Genomic DNA, 17,565 nt, shown 5'->3' with positions numbered 1-17,565 from the left:
CCTCATCACCTTCACTAGGGGTATCGTCATCACTGGGGGTATTACAATGACTGGGGGGATCCTCATCACTGGGGGGATCCTCATCACTGGGGGTATTACAATGACTGGGGGGATCCTCATCACCTTCACTAGGGGTGTCCTCATCACTGGGGGTATTACAATGACTGGGGGGATCCTCATCACCATCACTAGGGGTATCCTCATCACTGGGGGTATTAGAATGACTGGGGGTATCCTCATCACCATTACTAGGGGTATCCTCATCACTGGGGGTATTACAATGACTGGGGGTATCCTCATCGCCATCATTTGGGGTATCCTCATCACCATTACTAGGGGTATCCTCATCACTGGGGGTATTACAATGACTGGGGGGATCCTCATCACCATCACTAGGGGTATCCTCATCACTGGGGGTATTAGAATGACTGGGGGTATCCTCATCACCATTACTAGGGGTATCCTCATCACTGGGGGTATTACAATGACTGGGGGTATCCTCATCGCCATCATTTGGGGTATCCTCATCACCATTACTAGGGGTATCCTCATCACTGGGGGTATTACAATGACTGGGGGGATCCTCATCACCAGGGGTATCCTCATTATAAGGTGCTGTGCCCTGTCACCTCTGTGCCTCTCATCACTCCGAGGTCCACGTGTATGAGCGGAGCTGCTGTCCCCTCCCCGAGGGATTTGTGTCTGGGCCGGGGATCAGCCCTCCCTCCTAATCCCTGAATGCTGTGATCGCTTTATAAGCGCAGCCCGGGAGGCAGAGCAGAGACTGCAGCAGCCGCACAGCATGGACTTCATGAGGGCCCCGGCCAGAGCCAAGGAGCGCAGCAGGGTGAGTGCAGAGCCGGGGGCAGCCGCCCGCACACTGCTCCCTGCTCCCTACTAACACTGCTCTGTCCTGTCTCCCTGCAGAGGACCCCGGTGTCACACAAAGTCATAGAAAAGCGGAGAAGAGACAGAATCAACCGCTGCCTCAGCGAACTGGGCAAGACCGTGCCCATGGCCCTGGCCAAACAGGTGAGAGGTGCCCGGTGCTGCCTACCAACACAGCCCCATGGCTGGAGACTAAGGGCTCATGTTTCCTTCCTTTTCCCCTTTTTCATTTCCTTTTTCTTTATTTTTTTACTTATGTATTTTATATAACATCTACCTTCAATCTTCTCCTTAAGAACCTGCTTATATATCTACTTATCCATCATCTGCCTGATATCTTATCCATCAAGTATCTGCCTTCTGTCTACCTACCTACCTACCTATCTACTTATCCATCATCTGCCTGGTATCTTATCCATCAAGTATCTGCCTTCTGTCTACCTACCTATCTACCTATCTACTTATCAATCATCTGCCTGGTATCTTATCCATCAAGTATCTGCCTTCTATCTACCTACCTACCTACCTACCTACCTATCTATCTACTTATCCATCATCTGCCTGATATCTTATCGATCAAGTATCTGCCTTCTGTCTACCTACCTACCTACCTACCTACCTATCTACTTATCCATCATCTGCCTGGTATCTTATCCATCAAGTGTCTGCCTTCTGTCTACCTACCTACCTACCTATCTATCTACTTATCCATCATCTGCCTGGTATCTTATCCAGTCTACCTACATATCTATCTTCTTTCTTTTTTTCATTCTTCCTTTGGTTCTTCTCACATCTATTTATCTACCATCTTTCTAATAATCTCATATATATATATATATATAGGTTTTAAAAACCTGCTTTAAAGCAACTCTGATGTCAATACCTGGTAAATCATTATTGTAATAATTGCACTATATATATATATACCATATATATAATCTACCATCTGATTATCTATCTCATATCCTCATATCTATCTAAATATCTATCTATTATCTATTTATTTATTTAATTATCTATGTATCAATTTATTATCTATGTATCTATTATCCATCTATCTGTTTTTCTTTGTTCACCTTCCTCCCTTTGTAGACCATCTCTGTAGACAGATTCCTCCATGACATTACTCTTATTATCTTCCTCTCCTGTATAAATCCTCTGATCTGACTGATGGACCCCTATCATGTTCTCCTCCGGTGCTCTGTAATAGTCGCTGCTCTTGTGACTTCATACTGTGTTGTAGGTGGAGTTTATAGCTTGCAGCTTTCTTATCCTGATGTCTGTATGAACTTAACTTTTTATCTGCAGAATTCTGGAAAACTGGAAAAAGCTGAAATTTTGGAGATGACGGTCCAGTACCTTAGAGCGTTACATGCTGCTGATTTCCCAAGGGGGAGAGATAAAGGTGAGATATTTATAATGCAGATTAATGAATGATGTTTAGTTTCTATAATGGCGATAACTGGATGTATAAAGTAACTGTGTGTATGACTGTATATGTCTTCTAGCATAATCTTATCTATTCTTTGTCTCCTTACAGATCTTCTCTCTGAATTTGCTAATTACTTCCATTACGGCTATCATGAGTGTATGAAAAACCTGGTCCACTACTTGACCACAGTAGAGAGGATGGAAACCAAGGACACCAAATATGCCCGTATCGTGGCCTTCCTTCAGTCTAAGGCGCACTTGACCACTGAGCCTCTGTTCAGCTCTTTGCAGGAAGTGGATATGTCTTGCCAGCTCCATTCTTCTCCACCCGATTACCCAAGCCCTGGTGACTCCACATATACGCAAAGTCCAGGTGGATCATTTTCTTGGCATAGCACCACCAGGAGCCCCACACTAAATTATCTGACAGCCCCAGCCACCATGCCTCTGCCATGTACGCCAACCCAGCAGTCTCAACATAGTGGCTTCTTATCACCAATGCAGAGTCTGGACAGACATTACCTCAACCTGCTGGGACATTCCCATGCCAATAGCTTCAGCATGCACAGTGCCCAGCACCCTGCTGTCCTGTGACCCTCCGCCTCCTCAAGGACAAATCAACGCCATGGAGTCTAAAAGGAGTTGAACAACATGGCTGATTTCTTTCAATACCACCCCTGACTATGGTTTGTGATGGTATTACAGCTCATTGTATAGAGATGCATGGACCTAAGTTGCAATACCACACACTGCCCATGGTCAGGAGAGGAGCTGTTCATGGAAGAAAGCTGCCATGTTTTTACAACCCCTTTATAGTTCTTGTCACTAACAGCCAGTCAGAATCTTGCTTTCATTTTCATGCCTGTACTTCTGAAATGATAGCTGTAATCTGATTGGTCGTTAGTTGAAGTATTCATTATATCATTACAACCTCATTATCCCGGAGGTGACGACCTTGTGTTGTATTTTGTCACCAGTTTTGCTGCCATTATTGCCTATTATGAGCACCAAGCTGCCTGCGATTAGCCATGTTTATTGTTAGTGGGTTAAACAATGTGCACATTTACAATCTGTAGTTACCTCAAAATGTTCTGGAGCAGAAAATGAAAGTATAATGACTCTTAATGATGTGACAGAACGTTGTGCCGGCACCACCCCACAGAGACGGCTCTGCTCCCTGCCATGAGCCCTTTGTCACGCCGCTCAGCAGCAGGCTCCAAGGGTCAAAATCACTATTATTATGTAAATACTTGTAAATTGGAAACGTGGTCATTAATTTATTGAAATGCAAAACTGTTCTTTCCTGCAGTTAAAGCCTCAAATGTTTTACAAAGTTTGATTATTTATACTGTAAATTTGTAATAAAAGTTTTTTTCACTTCATGCGTTTCGCCTGTTGCCTATTGTGTGGAAAGGGGCGGAAGTTTTAAAAACCCCTTTTAAAGCAACTCTGATGTCAATACCTGGGAAATCATTATTGTAATAATTGCACTATGTATTATGTGGATTCTCACACATGGCTTACTATGACTGCTGGTATTGTAAACCACGTGAGAATGAAACCACACTCATCCGATTTACTGTTATACTGGAGAACAGGGGCATGACTACTTTGTATCATTCCAATAAATTGGAAAATAAAAATGATAACACATTCCTTTTAGGATCTCTATCAAATTTTAACATTATGTTAATATTTTTTTAATTATGTTTCTTTTTGCATTACATTGTTTGGGGGGCCAATTATTATTTTTAGCGCCCAACTTCAGTGGTGATTTGCACTGTGTTGTTATATTGTGACGCACAGCCTTAATGTACTCGGTGCAGTGTAAGGAGAACCAATGAGTGGCAGAAGTGACACTGAAGCGGTTTAGAGGTTGGTAGACTTCTTTTTTGTTAGTCTTATTATGTACCACAAATTGCGCTAGAATTGCAGTAGAAGTGTTGGGGTTAAAAAACTGCTTCCAAATTGAGCTACAAAAAAAGTGAGTGCCAGAAAAATTATTATTTTTGGCTCTGCCATATAATAAATCTGGAGAACAAGAAAGGAAAAGAGGTGCCAGAAAAGACATGTATGACACATAGAAAATGCCCCCGCATAAGTCTCTTTTCACATTACATTCTTTGTGTATGGCAAGGTTCCAATGCATATATTAAAAAATGGATTTCTTTGGCATTTCTGTTCCGTCCATCTCCACTACATTTTTGTCTGCAAAAGTTTGCTTCGTACATCAGATTTCTGTTTGGAGAAGTGAGCTGGATTCAACTTTTCTACTTGTTTGCAACAAGAACATTGTTCAACATTGTTTTTAATTTTTTTCATTGGCTTGCACATTAAATTGATTTAGCACAATTTTTATTTTTTGGAAATTAGCTTATTCCCTTATTCTTAGATAAATTTATCATTTGAGATTTTTTGTGCAATAGCTGAAGGGTCACGTCAAAAGATGCTGACAAACATCGGTGTTATCTGTGCCTTTTCATTTGAATTGTGCAAAATTCAGTAAATTTTTGCAAAAATGTTGTGCAAATTTTATCAATACCCCTTTTGTCTGAAAAATAGCACAAGGCAGAAACTACAGACCAAGAAATACAGAGGAAAAGGAAAAGCAACACTGGATAAATGCCTGCACCATAAGTATAATACATCCCCCAATAATGTCTCCTCTTGAAAGAAAGTTTTTATGTCAAATGTTAAATTTCATAAATTAATGAAATAATTTAATGAAATTGTATTATCATTATCAATGTGTGTTTGAGTGAGGTCCCCTTTCACAGATGATGTGCTGCAGGGTCCCTGACTTTTTCTAAAACAGATTTATATCTGATTATAGCAGATTATATCTCTATATCTACTTTTTGCAGATTGCTGGTTCAAATTCAGGTGCCCCTATTGGCTATGTTTTATTACTGAAATAGAAACAATGGGGGGCATTTGTCAGTGCATCTACACTAGGTTCTGTTGTAGAAGTACTGAAATAATCGCACATTTTTTGCTCAGTTGGTGTATCCGCTGATACAAACGCTGCCATATGATAAATTCCCCCCAATATATCCATCAATGCACAAAAAGACTGTAATGTCAATGAAACAGAACTGTACAAGGTATTTGGCACACAGTATGAGGATCACATGATCAAATGAGCATCAGAAAAGTCAAACCACATGCTTTTTGTTTCATCTAATTATGCGCCAAAAAATAATTTTTTATCCCCAAAAAAGTGCTGGGGAAAGTAGAAGTACAGAAAAAGTGTTGGGATTCAAAAGGTGCAACAAAGAAAAAAGGTGTTTGTGTCGGAAAAGAAGCGCTTACACATCATATATACGGCCCCCATGGTGCAGCAACAAATAAAATATGTCTATCAAAAAACAGTTGGGAAGCAAATAATAAATGCCCCCCTTTTGTGCCAGCGTTTGATAAATCACCCCCTATATAATTGTCTGCAATATGCAAACAATGGGCCAGATGTACCACTTGTTTTTTCTGTTGTTTTTGCGCCTTTTCATACTGTCGCACTGTTTTTACGCAGGTAAAACTAGCCACCCAGCAGAAATAACCATGTTTTCCTAATTTATCCTACCAATCCAGATGGTTTGCTGCACCTAATAATCATTCATCATTAGCAACTTGTTCATTTAGGTGCAAAAACACTCCAGCCTGAAGGTGGCGTAAACTGAGAAGCAACACTGAGCTGTCTTGCTGAGCAGCTCATCTCCAGAAGCTGAGCTCAGCAGGCACTACAAACATTACCTGCAGCTTCTGTTTACAGTTCATGACCTCCTATTTACAAACATTCTGCAGCTCAGAGCAGGAGAGAAAAGAAGTTTGTAGGATTTTGCAGATTCTACAGAGAAGTGTCCCCCGTGTAGCAGGATGTCTACTGGTGTTTTTTTTTAAGGAGGATACTGGCCAGAATTACAGGGGGCCAGCAGAAGGAGGACTGGAGGACCCCCTCCAGAAGAGGGGCCTTAAAGGACGCCTGTCATCAGGTCTGTGTCACTAGTCCTGTCACTACTACCTGTTGGAGCAGCTCACAAGGATCCCATCCCAGCCTTTATCTAGTTATTTCATACATTATTCATTGTAAAATCATCTATTCTTTATCATGTAAATGAGGCTGGTCACATGGTCAGAGGCAGTGATGTCACCCCTGTTACCCCTCCCCTCTCCTCCCCCTGCTCATGTCTGTGTGTAATGTATAGTAAAGCATGGCTAGTGTCTGTGCTTTACCTGCTGACATGCTGCATCCTCCTAATATACAGGTGAGAGACACAGACATCAGCTACACATGAATCTGACATGTTCTGCTGTAACATGGCTGCAGCCTGGAGCTGTTGTATCTCTCCTTTACACACACACACATGCACACACAGGCTGCAGGGGGCGTGGCCACCAGGAAGCACATCATTATACAGCCTCACATCATTATACAGGCTGTCAGTCAAGCACTGGGGGTGTGGCTGTGCCTCCCACTCATGAATAAGGTGGACAGCTTGAATATGCTAATGCTTCATTGGACATTTCACAGGTCATTTGCATACAGCTTTAGGACCTCATTGCTTAGGTTTACAGGCATGTAGAGGGACAATGAAGGGATAGAGGCAATGCTCTCTAATGGTAGTTTATGAAAATATATTTAGTTTAGGGGGGTTATTTTGCATGACGGGTTCTCTTTAATTAAAGTGGTTAATAAGAGGCAGGAACCCAACTCATCACATATGGTCAGATGGTTGTAGCTTGTGATAATTATGGCGCAACAATGAACCAGAATTAAGCGCAACAACGAGACTTAAACGCAAAACTGTGATACATCTGGTCCAATATGCAGGTTTGCCTGTATCATATTATTATTATGGAAGAAGGCACCAGTTTTTTGGTGTATCATAAGCCAACTACTAGGAGGTGCAAAGTATGACTAGAAAATCTTAAATTTCAACAGATTTATCACCCAGCATCAGATATGCCTTATGATACTTTTGATATATTGGACCCAACATGTTTTTTAACATATTGAACTTTGTCAATGTAATCCTTTAAATAATATCCAGGTGAAATGGCAGAGTACCTTGATGACTGTTAAGGGGTAACAAACAAATGAGTGGTTGGATTGTTACCTGGGATTCCTTTGTTTTTCCAAGGCATAAACAGTCCCAAATGTCTGGCAGCTGCTTATCTCCTCCATTATTAAAATTACATGCACATTCAGCCGAGCCAGGCATGTTAGCGGGTGAGCCAGAGCTGATCACTATCTCATGTCTATGGCCAGCTTAAGAATTTCTTTTGTTCGAGGCAGGGATTAAAAATCAACAACTGCCATTGTTGTGGGACAGGTCAAAAAAAAGTTTGACCTGCAATTAGTATCCATCACATGACCTCCGACAGAAGACAGACAATTGTTCACCATGATCTGACAGCTTTCATTTTTCTGTAATGTACAATATTTTCACATGTTCACTGGATTTATTAGGGGGAGATAATAATCTCTGTTGTGTAGAACACATGTAACCAATCATTAAATCTATGGCGATGTAAAGCAGATGCAGAGCTCTGAATACTCATCCATAAACCACAAAAAAATAAACTTAAAAATCAAGAATAAAATAAGTTTTAACTCAATCCACTCGCCTCATGAAGACCACACATAGACATTATGTTGCTCCGAGTATGTAAGCCATCAGATATTGAAGGTGTCAAGCCAACTCTCAGCATCCAGGCTCACATCAAGGACCAACCTGTCACATCCAGACTGACATCAAGGACCAACCTGTAACATTATTCTAGGGAATTGCAAGTAAAAGAATATGGAGCTTGTTCCATGTTGCATGATGAATGTAGTCGAGGATATGACTGCATTCTTCCAAAATTAGTGGTGCCAAATCATGATTAGAGCATGACGCTACTGTCTAGTGGGGAAGAAGGGATCCCTTGCATGATATATCACTACTATGGATGGAGTCCCGTACACTGGACTATGGTGGGACACTGAAATCTTGCCAGCGCACTGTCCGTTTCTCACAAACCGACCATGGTCGTGTACTGTTGGCCTAAGATGAAAGTAAAATCCTACTCAATCCTACTACACACTGTAGTTATAGGAATATTCTCACTTGGTGGTTTGGCATCTATAGACACTAGCCACAATTCGCTCTTCATGGGCAAAAGTCGAACCTGACACAGTTTAGGCTTTCCAAAAAAAGAAAAAAAAAAAGATTAAAAATGTTTGATCAGCTTAGCAGGGGGAGATTGATCTAAACCAGATTGTGATTTAACATGTTTCCTCTGCTCCCACAATGCATGAATTCATTTATCCGTATTCCCTTCTTTACTTCTTTTCTTTAAATAAGTTGTGTACGGGCGATTTTCAGTCAAATCCCTACATAAAAAAAGAAAGAAAAGCAAAAAGCTGGCCATGGGTTTTTGGAGCTAATTCATTGCAATGGCCCTGAATGGGACAATCCCTTGTTTCTTGGGTTTCACCCTTGAGTAGGCAAGAATAAATATCATCATCTCCATGAAATCAAAGGTTCTATACTGTTCTTTGGAACAAAGCTACATGTTTCCCTTTTTACCAAGCTCGAAGTCTTGAGTCTGCACAGGACTCCCCTCCTTTCCTTAATACAGAGCTCACTTGTGCTCCCAAGCGTTATTGAACAAACACATCACCATGCTGTAACCAAACCACCACAATCTACCCCAGAGCCACTGGGACCTCTAGAGAATGAGCAGTGCAGGTGCCTCTCTGGCAGCTGCCCATAGTGCAAGGAACAAGTACTAATCTTCTCCCCGATCAAGAGCTAGGAAGTGCTTGTAAGGAAGCTTGCCTTAACTTATGTGTGAGTGGGTGCAGATTCTGGCAGATTCGGGTCCTATGTCCTATGACCTGACATAACCTGGCAACCGTATAAATTTCCATGAGACAACATAGCTGCTACATTAAAATTGGATACAATTGTTGTTATTTATTAAGCCCTTAAGGACAAAACAATTTAACAATTTGTTACATTTAAGGTAGTGATTAGGGATGAGCGAACCTGTTTAGGTTCTGTTCAAGTACTGAACTCAACACCCCCACTGGTGTTAATGGAGGGGGGGAAGAAGGGGAGGGTGAGCCAAATGCCGAACCCAAAAACGAATTTCTTGCTGAAGTGTTGGTTGCCCTTGTGCAATGCCACTATATTGAGCTCCATGAGATTAAGTGACTGTTGTCGTATCCAACAAGAATACTGCTACAGCTTTTAGAGAGAAGAGACTCTGGAGCAGAAAGCTTTGCAGTTTGAAAGCCCTTGTAGGAGCTGCCGACCTGGAATGCATTTCCACAGTTCTGCTGCTACTAACAGCACACACAAAGGTATGGTATGTAGATTTATTTAGCATAATTCCATTGTACTGTTTTCATTAGTGTAGTTGAAATCCTATCATATTCTAAAAAAATGCAATTATATAAAATTACTGTTGTTGTAGCATTTTTGTATAGGAATATATGGTTCCATAAGCACAAAACACTTGGCAGAACACTTTAAGATAGATTTATTATTTGTGAAAGCAGGGTGTGGATGGAACCTTACTATATTTTTCACTGGGATATAAGTTTGTGGTGCAAGGGATTAGTGAATTTCTGCGCCAAAGGTTTAGAACTACCTAGACCAGCTTTTAGCTGGGCTATTACTGTGCCACAAATTGTGCCAAAAAATGTGTCGGTATGATCCCCCTTTGTACCTTTAAGTGCATAATATGGAGGAAAGGAGACAACTTACACTGCTTCCATTCTGACAAAATTACTATTCTTCCTGGGCTTCATGTATCACCTTAGCATAGACATAGACATAGCATTTTTTTCCTTTTTGCGCCTGAATTTAAGCAGTGGCAGTGCCATAATATTGTTGTTTTCCGGCACTCTCGACTTGTTCTGTTTTTGGGCACTAGATTTCTGCTCTGCTTGTAAATCCAACAGCTAACAGCTGGTCTAGGGAGTTCTAAAAATTTAGTCTGTGCACCAATTCGTTAATCCCTTGCACCACAAACTTACAATCCACTGAAAAATAGAGCATGGTTCCAGCGCCAGCCTGCGCCAAAATTAATAAATGCCCCTCGTTGTCTATCACAGTTAGATTTAGTGTTGAGGGTACCACTTACAGAGATTTTAGGCAGGCATTTATCAATTTGGGGGCAGGGTGGCGCTGGAAGTGTGCTATATTTTACAGGGGGATGTAGGTTTGGTGCGCACAGGATTAATGATTTGGCACACGGACAAAAAGGGTTAGAACTATCTCCCCATTCATGAAGTTGAAATAGAACACCCTAGACCAGCTTTTAGCTGGTGTAAGTGTGCGCCAAAAATTGTGCCACAAAACGAGTCACAAAATTAGATGCACCGGAAAAGTGTTGGATTCACAAGCGGCAAAACATAATTTTGCGCCCAAAAATAGAACAGTTTGTAAGTGTCGGAAAATCACTAATATTGTGGCACAGACACTTCATAATTAGGCGCAGCAGGGGAAAAAAGTGCCCCCTTTAGTGTCACTCTCCTAAGCTCTGACTGCCCCCTACTGAAGCTACCGGCACAGGTAGTAAAGTGGTCTGTATACAGAAACCACACCGTAGGTAGTAACTGGTTATTGGTTACCACACCGTAGGTAGTTACTGGAAACTTTATCCAGCACGGCTTTGAGACAAGACGTCCCTGTGGAAGGGCAAGCACACACAAACAACAAAATCTTTTTTGCTTAGTTACTGGTTATAGCCCCTGCACACAGTGAGGTAGCCCTGGTTGTTCTGTGAGCTGTGCTGTCCGGATACAGACACTTGCTGTAGCTTACTTTCCTGTATCTGTGCATTGGCCTCTTGCAGAGGTAAAGCTGTAGTGTATATGTGCACTAGCCTTCCTAGAGGATTTAAAATTTGGGGTGAAAAACCTTATTACTGGGAAACAACACACTTCAGCTAAACTCCAAGTATCAGCAGGGCAACACTGCTCTGCCAAGGCCAAGAGGACTGGACTTACAACTTAAGGATGTAGATGGCCAGGAAAACAAAACATTATTATACTTATAAATAATCCCCGGGTCTAGAATCTAGACCACTAGGCATAACTTCTAATGTAGGTGTTTTTTGTGATTTTACTGACACAATTACTTAAAATAGGAAAATATATATAGTAAAATTACTCAACTGTGGTTTTTACTCACAAGGCAATGAGCCTGGTGAATAAGAGTCCATAAATAAGACCCATCACTACGTGTAAGTCTCTGTATATCATAGTCCTCGCTCTGGATCCAACTACTTTACTGCAATGCACTGTAGTAGTGGTCAATGGACCGACTGAGACTCCCACAGTATTGTGCACTTCACAATCTACCTTTCTTATTCACTATAGGACAGTTCCCACAGTTGTCTCTGGTGCAGCACTCATCCTCACACTCAGAGATTGACTCCAGTGAGGCTTAGTTCATCCCTCAATGGGTGGTCTCACTTCATATTTAGGCAGATTTCCCATCACTTGGGAATGATCGACTGGTCTTATCAGTGGTTCATTATAATATAGACGATTTGAGCAGTAGCCTGGGGCACAAGCCTTTTAGAGGGCCCATGCCTACCCGGACCACCCACCAAATTTTATACTGAGAAGAACCTTCACCCATGAAATCCTCATTCATCTGTTTCTATGTAACTATTGCTGGTGTTTTCAGGTGGTATTTCCACTGCAACACAGTAAATGGTCAACAATCGCTTATAAGGTTGATGTTGTTTTTGCAAGATGTTTCTATTTCACAGATGTTTCATGTGAAATTGTGTGGTGAGTAAAATTCCCATATTCCCTGTTGCATCACTCACTACAGATGCAGAAACAGACCCTGGAAGTGACATCAGCACAAGGACTTCGCATTTGGAGATTTATAACACAAGCTTTTCTGATCAGTGCCAAGTATCAGCAGGGATCGTGTAATAGAGATAGAATAATTGTCAGGATTCTGGATCATTGGATCCTCTGGACCACCACAGGAGGTGGTACTAGCCAACACCTAGGACCGAAATCTAAGTGGCACCTGGTCTTCACCAGAGCCCGCCGTAAAGCGGGATGGTCTTGCTGCGGCTTCAGGCACAGGGTCAGGGTAGGCAGCAGAGATGCAAGGTCAAGTCCAATCCGGGGTCAGCAACGGGAGGTCCAGGCAGATGGGAATGGGAACACAGGAACACACAGGAGCACGGAAACAGGAACACACAGGAGCCTGGGGACAGGAATGCAGAAACACACAGGAGCACGGGAACAGGAACGCAGGAACACACAGGACACGGGAACTCAGGAGCAGGAACACACAAGAAAGCAGGAATATCGCAGGGCAGCTTTTTCTAAGGCATAGGCACAAAGATCCGGTAGAGAGTGCAGAAAGAAGCAGGCCCTTTAAATTTACTGAAGGCGTCGAGTGCGCACCCCAGGAGGCGGGGGCGCGCCGTTGGATCAAGGCAAGTGACTCTCCAGGGGACCAGGGCAGCAGCGGAGAGGGGCATGGGTGCGTCTGTGATCCGGGAGATAGGTCACAGGAGCACCCTTGAGAGGAGCCCCCCCTTCGGCCTACCCTTCTTGGACTGGAGGAACCTGTGTGGAAAAAGCACAATCTAGGATGTTCTCCTCGGGTTTCCAAGACCTCTACTCTGGGCCGAGCCCCCTCCAGTCGACGAGATAGAATTGTCTCCCTGTGACCGTCTTCATATCAAGGACCTCTTTTACCTCAAAGACATCAGAAGCATCAGCTTCAGGAGCAGGCGGAGGTACTTGCCGGGAGAATCGATTCAGGATGATAGGTTTCAGTAGGGAGACATGGAAAGAATTTGGGAAGCGCATGGTGGGAGGAAGGCGGAGCTTATACGCCACTGGATTAATGGACTGCAACACCTCAAATGGTCCCAGTAAACGTGGACCCAGTTGTAACTGGGGATTTTCAACCGAACATACCTGGAGGATAGCCACACTTTATCTCCTGGAGAGAAGATGGGAGGAGACCTGTGTCTCTTATGAGCCTGAGTTTTGGCTAGGGTGGATCTGTACCCAACTCTTTCACAGCAGGAACATCAGCAGACACAGAGAGAGGAAGGGATGGACATGGATGTCTCCCATACACAACAAAGAAAGGGGCGGAACCAGCAGACTCAGAGTCCAGGAAGTTGTAGCATAATTCTGCCCATGGGAGCAGGGTGGACCAGTTATCCTGTCGGGCGGAGACAAAATGGTGGAGATAGCAGCCTAGGGTCTGACTCAACTTGGACTGAGGATGGTAAGCATATGAGAAGTCCAGCTTCACTTGTAGTTGATGGCACAGGGACCGCCAGAAACGGGAAACAAACTGGGCCCGCCCGGTCTGAGACTATGTGCAGAGGTAGTCCATGAAGCTGGAAGATGTGCTGGAAGAACAGGCTGGCAAGACGTGGAGCCGGCGGCAAGATTGGCAGAGGAACGAAGTGGGACATCTTGGAGAAGCGGTCGGTTACCAACCCGATGATGGTATTACTCGAGGAAGACGGGAAATTGGTGATAAAGTCCATTGCCACGGGCAGCTGGGTATTGGTAACGCCAACAGAAGACCAGCAGGTTTAAGACGAGAAGGCTTGGTTCGGCATAGGAAGTGCAGGAACCCACAAAATCCAGTACATCCTTGACCAGATCTGGCCACCAGAAGTGTCGGGAAATGAAGGCGGCAGAGCGCTGCACCCCAGGGTGCCCAGCCACACAAGAGCAATATACCCAAGTCAGTATCCTTCTCTGAAGGGCAAATTGTACTGATGGGATCAGGTTTCAGGCTTCTTGCTGGAAAACCACACTCAGAGCTGCCTGTGATTGACAGCTCCATTTCTGATTCTGGGAAAGCTGGGTGTGTCTCTGTAATCGTTTTGCCTGCAGCTGCGGTTTGAGTGATAGACGGCTGAGCCAGTCAGTGCTGGAGGTAGTGTCCATTTCTGCCTTAAATTCTGCCCAGCCCTTCATTTGGTGCTGGTTATTGCAGACTATCTGTGTATCTAGTGCTCTTGCCATTGCGCTTCTTGCTATTCTGTGTATTGACTTCTGCTTTGCCTACTGACCATTCTATTTGCTATACGATTCTGTACCTTTGCTGCCATCTTGGTTTTGACCCAGTTTGTTTGACTCCGCTTGTCTGTCTGTATGTGTTGTTTATCCCTCAGTATCGTTTATCTCCTAGTGTGACCCCACCTTCCTGTCTGTCTTGTGTCGGTTTCTGTTACCAGCGTGAACACTGTCCTATATCTCTGGCAGCTGCCAGAAGAAGTAGGTTTTCCTGTCACTTTGTAGGGTCACTCAGGGACCGTCAGTTAGGTTCCTGATAGTGGGTTCGCCCTTTCCAGGGCGGTTTATCTGCTTTAGGCAGGGCCTTAGCCTTCACCCGTCTGCCAGTCGAGCACAGGTGCATGGCGCTGCAACCACGGAAGACCTAGAAGAACTGAAGACGTGCACTAGGTTAACACATAAAAGGAAAGTCTCTCCTTGTGCAAGACCCCTACTTGTAGGCATAGGGGTTCAGTGCGGTAGCGGATCGGATCCTGGAGAATTTGCCCACTGACTGACAAGATGACCAGTGGCTTCTCGAGGCGGACCACAAGAAGATGGTACTGAGAGACCAAGGCAACATCCACGAAGTTTCCTGCCAAGCTGGAACCAAGGAAGGCAGAGGCATAAAAAGGGTCACCCGTCCCAGAGCTGAGTAAGACAGGTATGTTCAGACATGGAGAAGCTTTGTTCTCACCTGGGGACACTTCTCCCAAGAACCCTAGGTGCATGCGTTTACCGGATGCTGAAGACAGAGTGGACAGGTCTGAAGGAAGTGCTCCGGGCTGACACAGTAGAGACAGAGGTTCTCCTGAAGTCGTCTAGATCGTTTCTGGGAAGACAGCCGAGCTCTGTCCACCTGCATAGGCTCCTCTGCAGACGGTACGGCTGGAGGCTGGAGAGGCCCTTGGAAAGCAGGAGCCAAGCGAGGTAGATGTCGTGGACGAACTTGGGGTTGCTTGTGACGTAACTCCTCGGTAAACCGCACGTCAATCCGAGTGGCCAAGATGATGAGACCACTCAGGGTAGATGGCAGGTCACGAGCGGCCAATGCGTCCTTAACTTGAGGAGAGAGCCCTTTCCGAAAGGTGGCGGACAGAGCTGCATCGTTTCAGGAAAGCTCCGAGGCCAGGATCTGGAACTGGACAGCATATTCTCCCATGGAAGAGTTCCCCTGACGAATATTCAGCAGGGCAGTCTCAGCAGTGAAGGACCGAGCAGGTTCTTCAAAAAAGGACCGGAATTCTGCCAGAAATGCCGTATGAGTAGTCATGACCAGGTCATCTCTGTCCCAAAGAGGAGTAGCCCAGGCCATGGCCTACCTGTAGAGAAAACTGATGATAAATGCCACCTTGGATTGCTCCGTGATGAACTGAGACGGAATGAGTTCAATGTGCTGGGAGCACTGGGTAATAAAGCCCCTGCACAGCTTGGGGTCCCCATCATATTTGTCAGGCATTGACAGTCGTAGCCTGGGTTCAGCAACAGGAAGGCTAGCCGAGGTGGCAGTAGACACCGTAGGAGCAGTCTAACGAACTTGATGCTGAAATTGATGCTGAGTGGCTAGCAGCTGTTGCAGCATGACGGCGACTTGACCCAGCTGTTCACGTTATGCGGCAATCTGCCGGGATTACTAGACCACAATGGTGGTAAGATCGGGCCGACCAGGAAGCGTAACCTCGACAGGATCCATGGCCGGATGTATTGTCAGGATTAAGAATCAGTAGATCTTCTGAACCACCGCGGGAGGTGGTACTAGCCGACACCTGGGACTGGAGTCTAAGTGGCACCTGGTCTTCACCAGAGCCCGCCGCAAATGGTCTTGCTGCGGCTGGATTGTCTTGCTGCGGCAGGGTACCACCAGGTCGTTCCACAGGTGCGACTAGCCCACGGTGGCAACCAAGGTTGATGTACCTTAGCAGAAGACAGTCTCGTGGTTAGGTTCAGGCACAGGGTCAGGGCAGGCAGCAGAGAGCACAGGAACAGGAAGGTAGGAACACACAGGAGCAAGGGAACTGGAACACGGGAACACACAGGACACAGGAACACGGGAATTCAGGAGCAGGAACAAAGGAATGCAGGAATATCACAGGGGAGCTTTCTCTAAGGCGTAGGCACAAAGATCCGGCAGGGAGTGCAGAAAGAGGCAGGCTTAAATAATTTTGCTGAAAATGGGCAGCGCCAATTAATGTCTCGCTGGCCCTTTAAATTTACTGATGGTGGGGACGTGCACGCCACGTTGTCGGAGTCGGCATTGGATTGCAGCAAGGTGATCACTGGGGGACAGGGGCAGCAGCGGAGAGGGGCACAGGTGAGCCTGTGACCCGGGAGATAGGTCGCAGGAGTACCCGTGACAATAATCATCTGGGGCTCATCCTCATTGATTGACCCACAATTTGGGGAAAGCCCCCAAATTGTCTTCTTCTATGCCTCTGTGATGAAGGCATGTTGTGATACATGTGCTCTGGAGGAATGGCTGAATAGAATCTTGACTTTCTAGAAGACTTGGCATTGTATTGTGCAGTGTTAAAAATAACTTACCAAAAATAATTAGCACCTTGGCTAATTACCTAATTTTCTGGAGTCATCTTTGCTTGTAATGCCCTTTTTCTGTTGGCCCACCACTTGCCCCTCTTTCTGTAGTCCTCCACAATTTCTTATTTTTTTGTGCCCCCAAACTTTCTATGACCCCCAAATTATGCTCTCCTTTCCATAGTCTCCAACTTATGTCCCCCTTTATGTAGTCCTCTGTATGAATTTCTTATTTCTCCTTTTATGTAGCTCCCCCAATCTACACCCCCTTTAAGTAAACACCCACCTTATGCCCCCATTTGGTTAACTCCCCCATGTGCCTCAATTCCTGTACCCCCATTTCACTTTCCCACCCTTTGCCCAACTCTTCCCTGTCATATGCAGTGAAATAACCTATCTCTAAGTAAGTATAAAGGTTTTGTTTTTGGAAGCAGGCACAGAGGGACTAGTTAAAGGGTGCTTTGGGACACTAAACACCAGTCAACAAGGACCTGTGGGTGGTTTAGTGCCCCAAATCACCCTGACAGGTCCTTTTTAAGGATAAAGCCAGCTGGTGGAGATGGTAAGGGTCTACTTTTTTAATAAATATCAAACAAACCAAGAAGACATAAAGCCAGGTAAGACAGTAAAGTTTATTTTTAATATGAGGACTATATTTT

The 17,565-nt window shown here is 44.5% G+C and overlaps 1 protein-coding gene across 1 annotated transcript; it reads left to right on the top strand.

Moving 5' to 3' along the window:
* The first annotated feature begins 711 nt into the window (after window positions 1-711).
* On the top strand, window positions 712-3,701 carry HELT (helt bHLH transcription factor). Its single transcript, XM_072131691.1, has 4 exons — window positions 712-847; window positions 928-1,032; window positions 2,197-2,293; window positions 2,429-3,701. The coding sequence occupies exons 1-4, from the start codon at window positions 803-805 to the stop codon at window positions 2,911-2,913; spliced, it is 732 nt and encodes a 243-aa protein (XP_071987792.1). The 5' UTR covers window positions 712-802; the 3' UTR covers window positions 2,914-3,701.
* The last annotated feature ends 13,864 nt before the right edge of the window (window positions 3,702-17,565 follow it).

The sequence above is a fragment of the Engystomops pustulosus genome, chromosome 1 (assembly GCF_040894005.1).
Source record: "Engystomops pustulosus chromosome 1, aEngPut4.maternal, whole genome shotgun sequence".
NCBI lineage: Eukaryota > Metazoa > Chordata > Amphibia > Anura > Leptodactylidae > Engystomops > Engystomops pustulosus.
Note: the sequence above shows the minus strand (reverse complement) of the source record. Positions and strands in the feature narration are given on the sequence as shown.